Source organism: Anas acuta, chromosome 1, assembly GCF_963932015.1.
Source record: "Anas acuta chromosome 1, bAnaAcu1.1, whole genome shotgun sequence".
In the NCBI taxonomy this organism is placed as follows: domain Eukaryota; kingdom Metazoa; phylum Chordata; class Aves; order Anseriformes; family Anatidae; genus Anas; species Anas acuta.
In genome coordinates this window covers 54,296,452-54,310,955 of record NC_088979.1, presented here as the reverse complement: position 1 = coordinate 54,310,955, position 14,504 = coordinate 54,296,452, and the positions used below count along the sequence as shown (strand labels likewise).

At 42.7% G+C, this 14,504-nt stretch overlaps 1 protein-coding gene across 1 annotated transcript in view; it reads right to left on the bottom strand.

Moving 5' to 3' along the window:
* The window catches only part of IPO5 (importin 5), a 39,978-nt gene extending 28,177 nt beyond the window's left edge, over positions 1-11,801 (bottom strand). The window contains exons 1-5 of the mRNA XM_068677353.1: positions 11,577-11,801; positions 7,673-7,753; positions 954-1,146; positions 374-476; positions 46-142 (exon numbers count right to left, since the gene is read on the bottom strand). Coding sequence (XP_068533454.1) covers positions 46-142; positions 374-476; positions 954-1,146; positions 7,673-7,753; positions 11,577-11,783 — 681 coding nt within the window. The 5' untranslated portion in view covers positions 11,784-11,801. The remainder of the gene's footprint in view (positions 1-45; positions 143-373; positions 477-953; positions 1,147-7,672; positions 7,754-11,576) is intronic.
* Positions 11,802-14,504: the final 2,703 nt, after the last annotated feature.

The following is a 14,504-nucleotide window of genomic DNA, read 5'->3' as shown; positions in this document are numbered from 1 at the left end:
TGGGATGGGAAAGAGCATTAACAAGCAAAAATATAAAGATCTTACTGATGGATGCTCTTGATCTTGCATACACTGAACCAGCATCCTCTTAATGACCTCCAGATAGTGCTGCTGCTGATTCCCAAAAATTCCAGGAAAATTCCTAAAAAGACCAGAACATTAGTGAAAATTCACAGTGCAACCTTAACCACTGTCTTAACCTTATTCATTGTTTTATAGATTGTAACTGCACGTGTTAGAATTCACGAAAATCACCATACAATAGAAAAGCTATAATATAACCATTCGTTAATTAAGTAGTGACAGTGTTGTTACAGTTTTACAGCTACTACTTGGATAACCTGTGAAAAAGTAGCAAAGTCTGAAAGCTTACCAGAAAATATGCAGAGCAGCCTCACGCAGTCCAACATTCTGTGAGCTGACAGAGTCGAATAAGAATTTCAGAACTTCTGGCCACTGGTTGTTTCCATCTTCATCTAGATTAAACGCAAGATTTTTAAGATAAGCAAACAAAGAGTGGCTAGACCTCAGTTATGTGAGGCAACCGTTCCTCACTACTCAAATTAATTTCAGAACTGATCTGAAGATGCATCCAAGTCATAGCATAAGATACAGCATCTCAGAAACAGTGATCTCTATTTACTGCTATATAACAGTACTGGAAAGAGTACATGGTGCAGACGTTCAGTGTAACGTTCATCAGAATTCAAATGCAACTAGATTTCTAGAACTTCACACAATCTCACCTGAACTCAAGCAATTTAAAAAGCAAAGCTAAAGAATCTTATTTTTACCTGGTCAAGGATAACGTAAGCAAACATTACATTTTATTTTAAACCCTGAAATTAATTAGTACAATAATGAGCAGAGGTCTACACAACACTAGAGAATAAGAGATAAAACTGCTATCAATACATAAATATTTTGCCACAATATCAGCTTATATAAAGTACCTATTAAGTTCCTGGCCAACTCAGCGACAATGTCACAGATCTTCTTTCTCATACTGGACTGTGTTTCCAACTGAATGATCAACAGCAGTCCACTTTTGATAGAGGTCTGATCATCAGGTGAAAGAGCTGGATAAACTTCTTCAAAGGCAGAAGATAAAAGACGTCGTAGAAGGACAGCTGCCATTTGTCTAGCCTATTGAATGAGACAGCACATACATTAGTGTTCTGATACAAAATTTAAGAAAGAAAACTTCTATTTCCATGAGTAACTGTGGCACTCTGTTCCTTTTCTAAAAGGAAGTGGTTTATAATGTCATTTAGATAGTACTAGCAACCATTTCACTGACCATTGGGTCTGGTGCTACTAAAAGCACCAGAAATTTAGCACCTATTTTGTTTAGAGGTTTCCTACACACAAACAGCTTCAAATCTTTTTCTGTATTCTGTAACGCCTGTTCCCAAACTGCAATGAAAAAGAACAATCATGTTCTTCTGATGAATGATGACTGACATGCTTTCAATGATCAGTTTGCACGGTATAGACTTGTTTGGTGAATGGAATACCTCTCAAGCAAGAGATGACAGTTACAATAGTAGATAAAAATACTGTCAGAGACATTACCGTAAACTGATGTTTCTGAACTATCACAGCTATTCAAATATTCAAAGAAATAATCATGAAATCCTCTAAGGTATTAAGCTTTTTCTGGAGCTAAACCTTGGACATATTTTATGACAAGTTAAAAAACTTAGCTGCATTATAGAAAGATGTTTAAATCACATCTTCCTGGTATTTTAAATGTCCCACTGGGATAATTATAATCCTAAAGGGTTTTTTTGGATTAACAGATGACTTAATGGGAGAGTTTTGTCAGAAAATTAATCTGTAAGCCCTTTCTCAAACAAGGAAATTTTACCCTTAAGATTCAAGAACCTAGAGTGAGATTTTGTTCCAAGCACAGGATTACTTTGTCAAAAAGAACCAGAGCTTTCAGCCTTTCACACATCTATGATACACTGTTTTTCCTTAAAATTGAATTTGAGCTAGGAACCTCAAACACTACATATCAATGCTCCATGCTTCCTGCTTGTATACAGCAATTTCACAAGAGTATCATTTACATATTTATTTACAATTATAAAAGAACTGGAAGCAAGAAGTATGGGTGACTAATTCCAAATGAATAGAACAAAACGTGCAGTAAAGGCAAAAGATACATGAAGCATCCTGAATGACTTAAATGTGTTGTTCACTAACCAGTGTTTCTAGAAGGACAAGCAGTAATTAAAAGGACAAGACGTAATTAAAAACACCCCCCCAAGCTTCTGAAGTTTAACCCATGTAACAAAGCGTTACGCATTAAATCCTCACAGAAATACCCTAGTTTCAAATTTCAAATACAAAATTCATATTTATTGAACTCTAATGCAACACATGCTATTTTTTTCCTAAAATATTCTTAATTGAATGTGTACTTGAGTGAAAAACAGTTTCCCTTGTGACAGCCTTTGGAATTCCAAAACATTCAGTGAGTAGCAGAACTAATGAAGTTAGATTTCTAACAGATCTCTCAACGGAGCAAAGTCTCAACTTCTAACATATCGTATGAAAGTTGGTATTGCTGGAAAAAAGTCACTGAAGATACTGTTCATGCTGTGCTTTGCAGTCAGCAGGCTCAACATGTATTTCATGTAAAATGCCTCTATGCCAACAGAAGGGAAGGACCAGAACTACACCTTGCTCTACATCCTTCCTCATCTCCTCCTCCACATTAGCACCAGCAAGGACCAAAGCCACCACATATGTAGGATTAGTAGATCTTTCTTATTAGATTTAAGACAGAAGGGGAACAAAGAGGGTCATGGTGATTACTTGTGCTGTAGCTCCATCATAAGCTAAGGTCCTCTAATATATCACATAGAGGGACATGAGGTTGTAACAGAAGAGATTTTCCCCTCTGCCACTGTGAATCCCACTAACAGCTTGCCCATCAATTTTAGTAGTACTACAATATAACAGTGTCTTCCCTTTTCCCATCCCTAGAAGAATCAATATTGTGAAATATTATAACCTCAACTCATTAGTAGTATGAACTTACATAGAAGAAGCCTTGACTTAGAAGCATATGTGCTGGGACTAAGCAAGGCCACAAAAACTCTGATTCAACATCTTCCCATACTCATTGTATTTCTGTGCATATTCTGACATCTTATAATGACTGAACTTACATTACTTTCATTCCTTTACTGAAGCAATTCATATGTAGCCAGACAGGGAATAACGCTCATTTTCTTAAAACACAGTCTCAAAGGTAATAGTTTCTCCCTCTGAAGAATTTAATTTAAAATATTGGGAAGACAGACAAACACAGACTGATTGCAAGGTACAAGACAAGCAATCAGGTATACAGAAGAACACAAGATCTGTGCTAGTGAATTACCTTCTGGTTATTGTTCCTAGCTTAGAAAATATATTCCAAATTCCCTAGAGCAAATTCAAACTTTTCAAAGAGTGACAGAAGCAACTGACTTCTAAAAATAAATAGCAAGTTTTCCTTAGCAAACATCTGCCTATGTAAATTACTATTGTGAATTCAATTATGATGAACATGGTTGATCAATGGCAGTTCTGGGACAGTTTCTTTTGCTTTAAAGAAGCAAGGATATATATTTTTAATGCACACCAAAGGCCCTTTTATATTTAAGTATTACAAGATGTATACCCAAACAAGCATTTCAAAATACCGTAACTTAGCCACTATTGCTTTTGATAAGAAGAGGAACAGTGAACTCTACCTCCCCGAAGAATTTGTCTTCCAATGAAGCTCAAATAGGAAAATTCTCTCCTAGAACTGGATTCTTCTGCATGTCTGGATTACTGAGATCACAGAATCACAGAATCACAGAATTTTCTAGGTTGGAAGAGACCTCAAGATCATCGAGTCCAACCTCTGACCTAAAACTAACAGTCCCCACTAAACCATATCCCTAAGCTCTACATCTAAACGTCTTTTGAAGACTTCCAGGGATGGTGACTCCACCACCTCCCTGGGCAGCCCGTTCCAATGCCTCACAACCCTTTCAGTGAAGAAATTCTTCCTAACATCTAACCTAAAACTCCCCTGGCGTAACTTTAGCCCATTCCCCCTCGTCCTGTCACCAGGCACATGGGAGAACAGGCCAACCCCCACCTCGCTACAGCCTCCTTTAATGTACTTATACAGAGCAATAAGGTCACCCCTGAGCCTCCTCTTCTCTAGGCTGAACAAGCCCAGCTCCTTCAGCCGCTCCTCGTAGGACTTGCTCTCCAGGCCCCTCACCAGCTTCGTCGCCCTTCTTTGGACCCGCTCAAGCACCTCGATGTCCTTCTTGTAGCGAGGGGCCCAAAACTGAACACAGTACTCGAGGTGCGGCCTCACCAGGGCCGAGTACAGGGGGACATACAGTGGAAATGTCAGTGGTATTAACATAAAAATGTAGTCCTGATATTCAAATTTCAGTGCACTACTTCTTATCAATAAATTCTGCGGTGATTTAAAAAAGATGTTCTAAGACTTTACAGATTGCAGAACCAAGGCACAAGAGGCAAACCCACTTGCTGAAACAGGGCAGAACTACAAAGAGATATTTGGGATACTGTGTTCTACACTGGCATTCAAAGTATTTGGGTGACCGTGCCCTATTTTGTGAGAAAGAGACTGACCCTCTTGTGCATCTACTGGCACTGATTTTTTTGCTTTTGTTTTACTGTTCCTTTTACATCCTCAAAGATGAAAATACTGATGGATGGGAGCAATCGATATTTAGGATGTGATCTGACGATGGACTTCCACAACTTCATTTGAGGGGTCAGCCCCAAGTAGAATCAAAGTGCACAGTGCCTAAAGTTCCCACACAACTCAAAGGGAGAACTGTGGCGCATTGGCAACGTACAGGCTGCCTGCCTACCCCTCCAAACGCCGAAGAGGAAGCTGCCCACAGCAGTTTTCAGATTAAGAAATGCAAGCTCTGTGTGACAATATGGAGAGGGAAAAGAGAAAAGTCGGAGAAATTCTAAGAGGGCTGTGAGTATAGCAAAAACCCAGCTTTACACAGAGTTTGTTCCTGTATTTCACAGCACTTGAAGATTCTCAACTCCAAGTTAGGACAAAATTAAAGACTGCCAGTCTAGAGTTAATCAGCAAGAAAACAAATACAGAGGAATATGCAGAGCTTCTGCTCCTCTCTCAGAGTTAGGTGATAAATCAAAACTGCAAAAGGAGCAGCCTTTAACACTTGAGACACATCCTGAGAATAAAAAACACCAAATAAGCTGTGAATATATAGCACCTTCCTGTTCATCTCTAGAATCCTAACTTTGTAACAGTGAGACTACAGGTTCAGGGCATCAAGGATCTGGGTTCAAGCTGTGCCTTAGCCTGAGGTGGACCACCTCGCTCGTCAGCTGGCAGAGAAGCACTCTGCTATGCTGGGTGCTTCACTCCACTTCTGTAAACAGTGTTACCCTGCTACCAGGAAAGCATGATATGAGAACAGAAGGAAAAAGGTGATTATTTCCACAGTGTAGGCATTCGGTTAGAAGGAGATAAACCTGTTATACAGCTAGTTTGTAAGAGTTATTTCTGAGCTGGTTTAACGTTTCTTTCCATGTCAGATACAAGCTGTCCTTAAGATGTGAATCCCTGTTGCACCACCTAAATGCCAAAATGACTAGGTTGCCACCAGGATTGCACTCAACTGCTGCCCTGCAACAGCACAGCCCAGTTCCAGCACACTGGATGGAGCATTTACTCCAACCCACTTTTCATGGGATGGGGAAAGGCAGTAAGACAGAAGCTGTAGGATGCACATGGATTTGAACCCATGTTTCCTGTAGCCTGAGCAAGGTTTTGAGACTTCTTCCAGCAGCCTGTGTTCAGTGGTGCCAGCATGCTGTGTGCGCTCAGAGCAGGTGTACAAACCCAAGTGTATCGGCCCAAGTATAGTGTATAGACCCAAGGCCCTGACTACCGTTGACACACTGTTCTCCCCAACATTGGGATCCACATAAAATATGGCAGACCCAAGTGCCTAGCTGTTCATACCAGCACCATACTTACTAAACACACACAGAATTCTTCCCTGTATGTCCATTTGCAGTGTTTAGATCAAACACGTGATGACTCCACTTAGGCTATGTTTGGGTTTATGGGGAAGAGAAGGTGTTTGCAGATTTTATTAATCAGGATTTCTTGAGTCCAGCACCTCATGTATGATTCAGTTACGAGCTAACACTAAACCTTTCTTTGCTTTGTACATTGGTGGAGTTAAATTGTCAAAGTTATTCTACAAATGTTAGCTTTTTATCAAAGATGGCAGAGGTTACCCTTCAGAGGCAAAAGAAGTTACTTAGCACCTGAGCAAGTTAGAAGAAGCCAAGTCATTGGTAAGATTCTAAGTTTTAGACATGGGCTATTTGCTTATCTGACATAAGGGAGTGATATCAGTAACTATATGGAGCATGTATATATTCACACAGGCATGACTTTGCAGTTGTCAACTCAGGCTGTTATCAAATTCATTCAGTACAAAACAGAAGCTTGTGCATACAGACATGACTTCAGGGCATAACACCACCTTCTGAAGAAAAAGGAACAGCAGTAGATTTTATTTTCCATGGCAAATTTAAATACAGGAGAGACCTCTGAATTACTTTGTCATCAGAAACATCTCAAAGCAGCAGGATGGAAAACTACTCAGCTCTTATGCAACCAGTTGCAAGTATAATATTGAAGGATTGTCAGAAGAATATGGCTTTGTAGGTAAATAAGCATCAGTATTAGTAAGCTGATACCTTCTCAGCATCAAAAAGCACAAACACTGTCTACCTTTAAACTGATTACTATCCACCAGAAGAGATCACTATCCAGAAACGAACAGCGCTGTTACAGTCTCCTTACAATATTGTTTGGAAATTCTACACAGTACATCCCTCCGGTGCCCAGTAAAACTCTAGATTTGAAAAAAAAGTAAATACCTTTGACTTCTAAGTAGCTCTGAAGTTTGGAGTACTCCGAAAGCTTAGTGTTTCACTCTGCATATCTAAGTGAATAATAGTTTAGTAGCAAGAACTACCTGATCACTCAAGTGTGAGCCTTCACAAAATCAAATAACCAAAAGTCAGTTACTATTTTTGACCTGCTAGTCCTTCAAACTATAACACTGATAGGTAATTTAATGAGCATATCTTCTCCAGATAAGGCAAAATGCAAAAGTACTCTGAATAAAATATAAAACAACTGCTACCTGATCTCTTTCTAATTTAAGAAGCTCCAGAAGTTTCAGATGATATGTAAGCAATGTTTAACACGTTTAGAGATAGGACCTCAAAACAGAAGGCATTTCTCAACTATAACACAAAGGAACATCACAGTAACACCCATGCATTAGTTACACATTTTTTTAAGGAAAGAACCCATTCATTAAACAAAATACAAAACCAGAAAACAATAGAGATCTAAGCAGACACTTATGAAAGACTACTTCTGAAACTAAATACCCTACATCACGAAGTCTAAGCCAGTGAACTTGGTCCCTTCACAAATGTGCAGTAAATTAAGATGGTTCAGTTAATGACCAACTTGTTAATTTATCCCAAAATGACCATCGCTGATGTCTTCCCTCATCCTTCTCCACATTTCCTTGAAAAACTGCAGAATCCAAAGACTGTTGAGATTTACCTCCTCAGCAGCAGCAGTATTCCTGATTGCTTGTAGGAGGAACGTGATCTTGGATTGACCTGGTATATTCTCATATGTCTCCTGCATGGAAAGAGATGCAATTTATTGTAAACAGTTACTAGAAAACATGTTTTAAGCTTTAATATGAATTGACTTTTCTTTTTAAACAACCCTACTTCAGTACCCACACAGTTAATAGGAAAATAACTTTGAAAAAAAAAATAAAATCTATCAAAGTGAAATTTTCTGGCCTGCTTTAAAGCCACAAGTCAAGTCTTAATTACCTGAGAAGACCTGCCATGTTGGAATAATGCATTGCTGGCCACTTACGAGACGAGTTAAGAAACACAACATAAAGGGAACACATACCCTCCTGGGAATCCATCCTAGCTTTCATCACATCAAAGGATTAAGAACTTCAGAAGCGTGAAACTGAACTAGGAACAATAGGTTAATAACCACTGACCGATCTATAGCCCATAGATCTGTTCTGTTCTTTTCCTGAATCTTTTTTTTGGCTTTTACAATGTCGTGTGGTAGCCAAGTCACAGCTTGGCTACGCATACTGAATAGGTACTCTTCATTTTAAAACTCCTACCTGTATTTCAGTGAGGTACTATATCCAAGGCATAATATCTTAAATATCCTTCTCAAAGTACAACAGAGAGAGGCTACTTAGTCTCCCCTTAAGGGAAATGCCCCTACTAAACGGTGAAGTTTAATGAGAAGTTCAGTTACCTTGTCTGGCACACTGTCTGTATGCACTGTGGTTTTGTTAGTGTTAAGTGCCAAAGTGAGAGCACAGAATAAGTTTTAATACCAGAAGCACAGCATATGTGAGCATTATAGAACTGTAAATTCTTATTTCTGATACACTGAATATACGTAAGGTAAGAGCAAAGGAACCACAAGCTGAAAAGCAACTACCTAAACATTCAGAAATAGTTCTGTACTTACTAACTCTGAGAGCTAGTTTTTATGGACACTAGTTTTAAGATAAATTACCCCACACTTTCCAAATACCCACTACCCTAGTCTGGACTCAGTGAGCAAGCCTACACACAATCCGGGCTCATTTCATTCATTTCCCTGCCTGCCTACTTACCCCATACTCACCATTGTACCAGATCTTACTAATACTCCAGTGCAATTTGCATGTCCTTGATATTACAACTGCAATTATCAATTACACTGTTTCTTTATCACCTGTTTAAAATCAGACATCTCCCTGCACTTTCTCTACCTGCTTCCTAGCAGGCCTCAGTCCTGGAGTCAACTCGCACTTCATATTCTCTCTAGATGCAATCAATGAGGCCAAATCCCCTAAGAATTGCATTTAATCTAATCATCTCATGGGGACTGCAAAATTAAATGAGGTTGAGGGTCAAAACAGAAAGTCGTCTCGGATTAACCATTTCCATGAACATGTTTTACATTGCACTGTTATTTACAAACAACCAAAGAGAAATGCAGGAACAAGAAGGTTCCCTAAATGCAGGCACAGTGTGGAGCTCAGGCTGTGGTTTCACAGATACCTGAAGCACTGTAAAAGCTGGCCTCCCTCAAGCCAATTCAGATCATCCCAAAGTTCTTTCTGGAGTTACTTTACCTCACTGGAAATGGCAACAACCCATATGGCTGTTCACTGAGATAATTGTGTCAGTCCAGCAAAGTGGATTCAGAGGATGCTCAGTGCAAGGTAGGTGAGAGGAGCACAAGGCCAAAACCAGAACTGTCCCCCTGTGCTGTTGGAGGACTGCTCCCCTGGCTCTGCCCAATTTACCACAAGCCTTAGCTAGACCCTAACTTGTATTCTAGACACTGCAACATCTTCAGTGTATTCTTTTTATTCCTGATGGAATAAACTGGACAAGGTAGCTGTTGTGCAGTTTTGGGCTGAGATACGAGTTTCTTACACAGTATCACTAATTTTCAAAATATGTGCAAACTAGTATCTTTTATCTACATTTAGTACTCTTGTTCTTCCAGAGATGAAGAATGTATTTAAAAGAGCATGAAGTCACTAAGACAACATAAAGAACATCAAAAGTCTCTACCAGAAAATTTAGATAAAAAATAGGATATAGTTGTTTTTTTTTTTTGTCAATGAACAAAATTACAGTAATTTTTTAATGAGAGACAATGAAGGAACCATGTTTCAGCAAGCTGGTCAGAATCAGTTGAGAGTACCTGTGCACTCTCAGCCTTTTTTTTTTCACTCTCAGCCTTTTTTTTTTTTTTTTTCAAACAAACAGCTTTTGCTATGCCCCAACCCAACAAACAGGGAATGACTCCACATCTCATCTTCCACGTAACACACCCCTTGCCCTAAATTCAATGAAAGCCCAAGTCTGTTTCATTCAGTTGCCTACCCACCCTTTTCTCATTCTTGTCATTTTTCATTGGACACAAAAACCTGCTATTCCATTTACCTTCAGCTATTTGAATCCCTACAGCTTTTAATATTGCTTTCTAGTTAGCAGATTTTTAAAATGCGACTGCATTATCTCTGTTTAAGATCAGAGTCCTATACGATTTTAGTAAGCAAATATTCTAAAGCCTACGCAATACTTTCCTATTGTCCAAAGAGCCCTCGTGTGCCCTGCGTGACCTCATCTGGCCTGAGAGTTGGTGCTGCTTTGGGCAGACTGCACTGCAGACCTCCTGAGGACCCTTCTGATCTAGATGATCCTAAGCCATGGAAATACTTTCAATGCACCTTGGAAATATTTGGAATTCAGTGTCAGATACAGCACAGTTAAATAAGAACAAATGGTGCTGCTTGCTTGTATTTGTATACAAAGTGATGAACCTGACAAGGCTGGGTAATCTGTTGTGACAGTTCAGGTCTCTTATTCTGATGGAGTATAGTGCATGTGTATCTATGGAGACTTAACAAATTCCATATTGGTTCCAAGCAAGCTTCTGGTAAGCCAGGGGTAAAAACCTAACTTTCAGCCTTCATATTCCAAGAACGCTTCATCTCACAGGCTTCACGACATATACGAACCAAAGCCAGTTTCTTGGAAAGCGAGCGCGTCATATGCTAGCAGTTGTCATGATAAAGTTCAGAAAGTTGTGAGGAATGTTACGTTACATGCCAGCGCTTGGAAAAAAAAAAAAAAAGAGAAGAAATTCGGGTCCCAAGGCACAGCCTCCATTCTGTGTTCAGGGGGTACTACTGCTCCTGGGGAAAGCGGGGGCAGCGATCGATGGCGTGGCTCTCAGGAAGCCCTGAGAGGCATCCTCTGCCCTGAATCACACTTTGGGCAGCCGGAGCCAGCAGACCGCGTTATCCTTTGTGAGGCGAGGCGCTGAACCCTGCTGAGCGCCCAAGCGATGAGCGCGATAAAAGCCCGGTGCGGCGGGCGGGGGGGACTCGCCCTGAAACCCGGGCACCCGAGCCTTTAATCCGGCGGGGGCGGGACCCCCCCGGGGCCCCACCAGGGGAACGGGGAGAGGAGGGGGGGGGGGGGGGGGGGAATTAAGGCGGCTTAGCCCCTCACAAAGCGCCGGGGCTCAAGCGACGCGCCGGCAAACTTTCTGCTGATACAGGCGGCCGGGTGGGGGAAAAATAAAAAAAAATAAAAAAAAGAGAAAAAAAAGAGAAAGAAATGAAGACAGAACAGCCTGATTTTGGTCATAAAAAGCATTATTTTGGGTTAAAACCTCCCCGCTGAGGGAGAAAAGGGGAATGGGGAAAAGGGGGGGCGCTCTGAGGCGGGCGGGCACGCGCCCAACGGCCGCAGCCCCCAGCCCAACGGCGCCCAACGGCCACAACCGCCCCCCCCCAACCGTCCCCTCCTCACACGTGGGGCTCGGCCGCCTCCCAACCGCCTCCCTCCTGCCCTGCCCTGCCCTTCCCTGCCCTGCCCGCCCCGCCAGGGCGCCCAGCCGGCGGTACCTCGGCCTGCTTGCGGACCGCATTGTCGGGGCTGAGCAGGTTGCCCAGCAGGAGGTAGAAGTGCTGCTGCTCCTGCTCCGCCGCCGCCATTGCTGCGAAAGGGAGCGCGGGGGGGGGGGCCCGCAGCCAGCACGGCCGCAGCCACAGCAGACGGGGCCGCCCCCGCGCCTTCTCATTGGCTGCGGCGCGCCGGGGCTCGCCGCTCATTGGCTCGCCGCCTTTGTGACGTCGCGGCCGCTGGTGAGTAGATAGAAGGAGACGTTCCGCCGCTTCGCCTCCTCTATTAATACCGCCTCCTCCTCTCTCATTGGTCGGGGGAGGCGGCGCGGCGTTCTGATTGGTCGGCCGCTCCGGTGGGCCGCTCGCGATTGGTCAGCGGAGCGGTCGGGCGGCGCGGGCAGGGAGGGGCCGCGGCGGAGCCGGTGGGGGGTTAAAGGGGTAGCAAAGCGCGGGAGATCGCCGGGCGGTGCCGCGCCCGCTCGGTGACGTCAGGCGGCCCCGCCCGCCCCCCGGGCTGAGCGCGCGCGGGCTGCGGCCGCTGAGGCGGCTCAACCGCCGGGGACCCGGGTTCGAGTCCCGGCCCCGGCCGCGGCCCCGGCGTTGGGGTGGGCCCGGGTGTGGGGTGCACAAACACCTCACCCAGCAGTCAGTAGGGTCACGGATCCCAAGTACGCGATGAATAAAACCTAATGAGTAAACCCCGTGTTCGTAGGGAATGTGTATTTCACAACACGCGTCGCCACAGGGTTTGGGTATCGCCCGGCTTGCCCCTGAAGGGCTTTCTGGGACTAATGGGGTGTGTGGGGTTTCACCAGGCACTGAGGTAGCTGCGGGCTGGATCTGCTGCCAGCCGGGTAGGCATTGCCGCTGGGTGATGCCCAAGGGTTGGGAGCGCTCTAGAAGCAAAAGGGAGCAGGTGGGGAAAAGACAGCAACGTCTTGGCCGAATTAAGGAAGAATTGTGGGCAGAGCTAGGGAACGATCTTACACTGACTGAAAGCTCAGAAAGACCCAAAGAGAAGATGAATTACGAAAGCAAGCATGCTTTCTAGTATGAAGTGCTCTTCTGTAAACCTCCTCAGGCCCTTGCTATGTGGATTCGGTGTTCACAGCTTGTCAGATTCTGAAGGGCCTCTTGGATTTGATCTTGAAATAAGTATGGCTTTCCTGCCTTTCCATCACCTGTGTTTTTCATAAACTTTACTCACACTTCTGTCAGCTTTTTGTACATAAGCAAACAAGTGTATTTGCTTTCATCTTAACATGTCTTAATCATGATTTCACCATAAATCTGTGGTAGGATCGCTAGCTGAAGAATGCAGTATCTGATAGGAATTGGGGAATGAATGCAAAATGTACAATACAGTTGACTGTTTTCATACCCACTCTGTTATTTTTTTTTCCCATCTGTGGTTGCAGGGAGTGGGCTGTTACACGAAAACTATCCAGTCATCTTTGAGTAACAACACACAGAATCACAGAATTTCTAGGTTGGAAGAGACCTCAAGATCATCGAGTCCAACCTCTGACCTAACACTAACAGTCCCCACTAAACCATATCACTAAGCTCTACATCTAAACGTCTTTTAAAGACTTCCAGGGATGGTGACTCCACCACTTCCCTGGGCAGCCTTTTCCAATGTCTAACAACCCTTTCGGTAAAGAAGTTCGTCCTAAGATCCACCCAACTAGGCAAATGAAATCGGTAATTTGCCCAAGAGCCAAAAGGCAGTTGCCAGATCATCTTTGGAGGGCCAGCATTGCAAGTCAGTCGTTAGAGCTCCCTTAGGAGGCGAACCCAATGCAATTTATAAGAGGAAGCCTAGCGAGAGGATCTCTATATCTGTGCATGTGCTTCCATGCCAGTATGTATAATGATCAATAATGTCAGGTATTATAATGCCTTATGAATGCATTCAACAGCATTTCTCTTGCATATTCAAAATGTAGGAGAGGGAATCGCTGCTAGGTTGGGAAGAATTTGCTGGTAAACGCCACAGATCAATGCTGTTCAACCTAAAATACTGCAGAGTTTGGTGAAAGCAGATGAAAAACTTGACTTGGGTAAAAAGTAGGTAAGGTATTGTAAAGAGTCTGAAGGAATTTGAAATGTCACTAATGCAGCATGCGAATCTGCCAAGTCAGGTGCTCCTTCTCACATGGGATGAGTTCAAAGCTGAAGTACAGGAAGCAGTCAGAAACTATGCTAAAGAACCAGCTATCAGCACCAAAGATGGTTTGAAGAAGTACTTGAGAAGAGCTCAAACAGATACAGCCGCAAAACACTGAGCAGCAGTGCTGGTGCTGCTGGACGTTGTCCAGCTTCTGCAGTCTGTCTCAATTAAACTGAGAGAAAACGTAGTATCACTACCAAAATCTATTCCTTATTTCGAAAGAACAGAAGGTGTTCATTAAATAACAGAAATTGAACAGAGTACATTGACCTCTTCTAACAGATTAGTCCCAGGAAATGTGTTGAATTGTAGTTATTCCAAAGAAAATTTATTGGTGTTTTAAAACTCTGCAGACAGATCAGGAAATTGGAAATTTCCAAGAAATTGGAAATTCAGATCTTCAAAAAGTGATAACTTCATGGGAGCACCCATTCAACTTCACAACTCTTTATGAATGGATTATAAAGAAAGGGAGAGCTGGGAGAGAATGATTTTATTATACCTGAAGAATGCCGTAAGGTTTGTGCCAAAGTAATATATGTGGGATAACAGACAGTATGAGGAGAGGTGCCTCAGACTGTTGTAAAGCACTTTCTGATTCTGATTTATATGTGAAGGGTTTGACATGTATATAGTACAACTTTCAGAGGCAAAGAATGAGATGAAGGGAGAGTAGGTGTGTGCCTGAAAAGAAGATAAAGCAAAATAAATCCAAACTCTGTGTCCAGAGTCCTTAAGATGTTATTCTGTATCAA